The sequence below is a fragment of the Emydura macquarii genome, unplaced genomic scaffold (assembly GCF_026122565.2).
Source record: "Emydura macquarii macquarii isolate MOO-44397 ecotype Brisbane River unplaced genomic scaffold, CSIRO-AGI_Emac_v2 contig_2481, whole genome shotgun sequence".
In the NCBI taxonomy this organism is placed as follows: Eukaryota; Metazoa; Chordata; order Testudines; family Chelidae; genus Emydura; species Emydura macquarii.
In genome coordinates, this window is record NW_027132618.1 from 213,331 (window position 1) to 217,464 (window position 4,134).

Sequence of the window (4,134 nt, forward strand, 5' to 3'; positions counted from 1 at the left end):
GCCTGAGTCTAATTTTCAAAAGCGACTTAAGCACTTCAAAGCCTAAGTCTCATTGAAAATCAATGGGAATTGGGTTATGTCTGTATTTAAACCACTGCAGCTGCACCGCTGTAGTGCTTCAGTGTAGATACTCACTACAGCAATGGGTGGGGTTCTCCCATCGCTGTAGTTAACCCACCTCCCTGATAGAAAGAATTCTTCCGTTGACCTAGCGCTGTTCACACAAGGGGTTAGGTCATCTTCACTATGTCACTTAGGGGTGGATTTTTCACACTCCTGAATGATGTAGGTAGGTCGACCTAACTTTTTAGTGTATACCTGGCCATAGATTCTTAAATGCCTAAGTCACTTTTGAAAATTAGAGTCAGGCTCCTAAGTCACTTAAGTACTTTTGAAAAACTTTACATCAGAGCTAGTGATCTTCAGGGCAAACTGTCAGCCACATTTTGTTTATTCTAGGGATTTGAAAGTGGGAGAGAATTGGGAAGATGGTGAATTGCTAGAGAAAGAGGGTAGTTCTAGTTTTTTGTTTGCTTGGCTTGTGGGTTTGAGCCATACTGGAGAAAATAGCTGTTGTCATTGCATTGGAGGGTTTTTGATATGTGTTTTTAAGTAATATCCAGAGTGCTTAGAGCTTTCAGATAGATGTCCTTTAAGATGCATAAAGGTAATAAAAATATTTTTACTTTGGGATCTTGGTTGAAGTCTGTCTCTGGTTACAAAGAGAAATGTACTCCCTTGAGCTCGGAACTGTATCTTCAATCTCCCTGTAAAGGGGCGAATTTGACCTTATATCCAGATTTGATTTTGCGTAGACTTTATTAGGAGAATCACTGGGACATCAATAGCTGACAGTAAGATACAAATATAAGGGCTATAAACCCTTATGCACAGGGCAAAAGCCAGCTATTAATTGATGGGGTTTAGAGGAAGAAACTTAGCCAATGGTCAGGTTATTCCATAATCATCCATTCTGATAATTCAGGCAACTTTCTCTGAAGTTTCTGGTATTGGTCACTGTTGGAGACTGAACACTGGACTACCTGGATCACTGGTCTGATCTGATGCAGCAAGTCTGATGTTTGGGTGTTTGGATCACAGTTTCATTCTGATACCTGTGTTGTAAAGGCATTATGGATACTACATGTATTACATTATTATGATTTTGCTTTCCGAGTGAGACCATTAGCTATGCATCCTCCTTTGTAAACCCGCTGAGGTGTATTCATAAGTGAGAAAGCACAATGAGAAATATACATGGTACATTGCACACTTTATTAAAATTTAGCCACAAAAACTGAAACCAGTACAATAATTGGCCAGGGGAAAATATTAGCACATATGGTTTGAAATTTAGTTATTTAAAACATGTTAAATACCTTGTACAAAAAGCTGAGCTATCCCCACAAAAGGGCATTTCAAAGCTGCTTTTAGTCATACTATTTAAATTTTAACCTTTAATCCTCGGTATGATGCAGAAAATAAAGCTAGAGTTCAAGAAACATAAGTGTAATAGTATAGTTTCAGACAGGTAAATGTTGCGGTGATTATTTTAGTGTATTAAAGCTATGGAATATAATTCATCCAGCATCTGATACATTTTAGCACAGAGAACTGATCTCTCTTTCGCTGCAGCCAATGCTGCAGCAGGATGTAGTGAGTAGCGTAACCACTTCCCGCCTTTCTTGTATAGACTTTTCCCTGCTGCCCCTTACATCTTTTTCAAACTGGGGTTTGGTGTTCAGGGCTTCTTCACTCAGGGGTTCTGGATTCTGAATGCCATATTCCAAGGGTTCTATTGAATCACTGTTTTCACGTGGTAAATGCAGGTGACTTTCTCTGTCTCCTGCATAAAAATTAGAAACAAACTAAAATTAGAGGGCATAGAATCCTTAGTAAAGGGTAGACTTTCTGCTCTAACAGAAAAGATATACCAAAGAAACCAAAAGGTCAAAGGTATTCTCACCTCATTCTGGTTGATTTAATTTCTCAGGACATCATTGTACATGTCTATTGTAGTCAGAATGATTAAGCTTTACCTGATTATTAACATTATTTCACCAGAATTGCACTGAAATAGATGTCTGAGAATTATTCTATTAATATTCCATTAAAGAATCTCTCATTCTTTTACAGCTTTTCTGTGTACCTGTTTGAGTACAACAAATCTGTTATCTGTTGGTGCAGTTGCTTTGATGACTGAAACTACCTGTACATTTGTTTCAAAGTATTAATAGTGCAGCTTCATTCTGACCATTACATTTAAAATCAACATACTGTACTAGAATATGGTACATTCCTTCCTAAAGTTCAAGTGCCATAGCTTTATGTATCAGATATGAATAGTTCCAAGATTTTCAGAAAATTACATCATATTGTTTCCCAGCTGTTTGTAATTCAGGTGCATTTTAAGGAATATTTTAAATCTCTCAGTACAATGTGGTGCACTCTTACACTCTTTTTTAATAGTCATAAAGTACAGCAACATCCACTCCTGGCCTAATACAGAGTTCCCCATTTGGCTTGTACTCTAAAATATTTTGCAGAAGTATTTCTACCTGAACTGTTTTTTCTCTGCATATAGCCATGAGTTTCAAGCTGTCGTTAGTATGAATTTCAATGAAAGCCGATGTTAGACTGGAAAACAAAATATATATAGAAAGAGTGGTTTCCTAAAACCAAACTCACTTATTTAATCCCTTATAATTAAGGTCCCAAATTCTGAGTAGCAGTACATATTACACGGATATAACTTTAATGTATATTGTTGAATTTTCTGAAACTTCCCAATAATTTTCAAACTATTGGATTGTGCTGTAAAACTTCTTGGGAAAAAGCCATGCCCGTTGGACAATGGCAAAACTTCCATTCACTTCAAGGGACTAGGATTTCCCCCCCTTGACTTTAAAACGGGGGTTGAGATTTTCAAAGCTGCCTAGAGGTTTTAGCACATAGTTGGCTTGAAAATCTCAACCTAGATCCTTTTTTATTTAAAAAATAAAACAAAAATCTAAGTGAGGTAAGCTTCAGGGAAAGTTGTGCAATTTCACTTCCTTGTATGAAACAAAGCCTCACAATACAGACTCAAGAAATAAATTGTACAGAGATAAAAGTCACTAAGCATCCAGTTATGTCCTTAGCCAGGTGACACCACCCCCTGCTGAATTCAATAAGATTTGTGCATGCATAAGAGGAGAGAAGTGAGCCCACTGTCATAAAATAACACTTTTACCAAATAGAGCTTTTGGATCGTCAGTCAGATGCCTTCTCCATCGGGATCCCCCGCATGTGAAGACGACTGCTCTTACGAAGTCTCTCCCACAAAGCTTCATATAATTCCCTTCACCTTTTACATCAGAGACTGCTATTAGGAAAAAGATTAAAACAAAACCCAGGATTGCACCCTTCATTTTGCAGAAATAGCACCTGTCGGATCAGAATTCAGTGAGGGTAGAAAGAGGGCCAGCAAAGGCAAGATCTGAGGATTCTGCTGAATCCAGACAATTTATACAAAATGTCCATTCACTCTATTGGGTAAGAGTTCATTTTGATGAGGCTTTAATGTTTGTCAAGCATGTGAGTTAATCAGCTGTTTCTGGTAACATTTTAAGTACTTCAGGATTTCCACTTGGATTCTGGTCAAACAATTATTAAAGGTATATTTAGGTAGCACTACTGCTTAACAATAGAAACATCCCGTAGTACAGCATATTTATAGAGCACTAGCTTAGATCAACACTACTAATGAGTACTTTCTGCAAAAATGAATGGATGTTTTATTGCGTGTTTTACACATTTAACAGTATGTGTAGTTTTTGATTGTAGGAAAGCTCAGTCTACAGCAACCAATTTCACAGCTGTGCTAATTATCACCACTTAAATATAGATCTGGTCATTTCTGTTATATTGTAAATCTCAAGCTACAGAGCAATTTAACTTTTTTCAGTTTAGTTCACATTTATTTAATCATACATCGATTCATCATACGTGGGTGTTGCTTTTGCTAAGTATGCCTTTATGTAATTTGGCAATTGGATGTGTTTTAAAAATATGGCCAGATCTTCAAAGTTAGGCACCCACATCCATTGCATGTAGAATCATAGAACTGGAAGGGACCTCAGGAGGTCATCTAGT

The 4,134-nt window shown here is 37.2% G+C and overlaps 1 protein-coding gene across 1 annotated transcript; it reads right to left on the reverse strand.

Moving 5' to 3' along the window:
* Positions 1–1,547: 1,547 nt before the first annotated feature.
* INSL5 (insulin like 5) lies at positions 1,548–3,465 on the reverse strand. The gene is made up of 2 exons (XM_067563315.1): positions 3,233–3,465; positions 1,548–1,846 (listed from the first exon to the last, which is right to left on the reverse strand). The coding sequence occupies exons 1-2, from the start codon at positions 3,408–3,410 to the stop codon at positions 1,602–1,604; spliced, it is 423 nt and encodes a 140-aa protein (XP_067419416.1). The 5' UTR covers positions 3,411–3,465; the 3' UTR covers positions 1,548–1,601.
* Between the last annotated feature and the right edge of the window lie 669 nt (positions 3,466–4,134).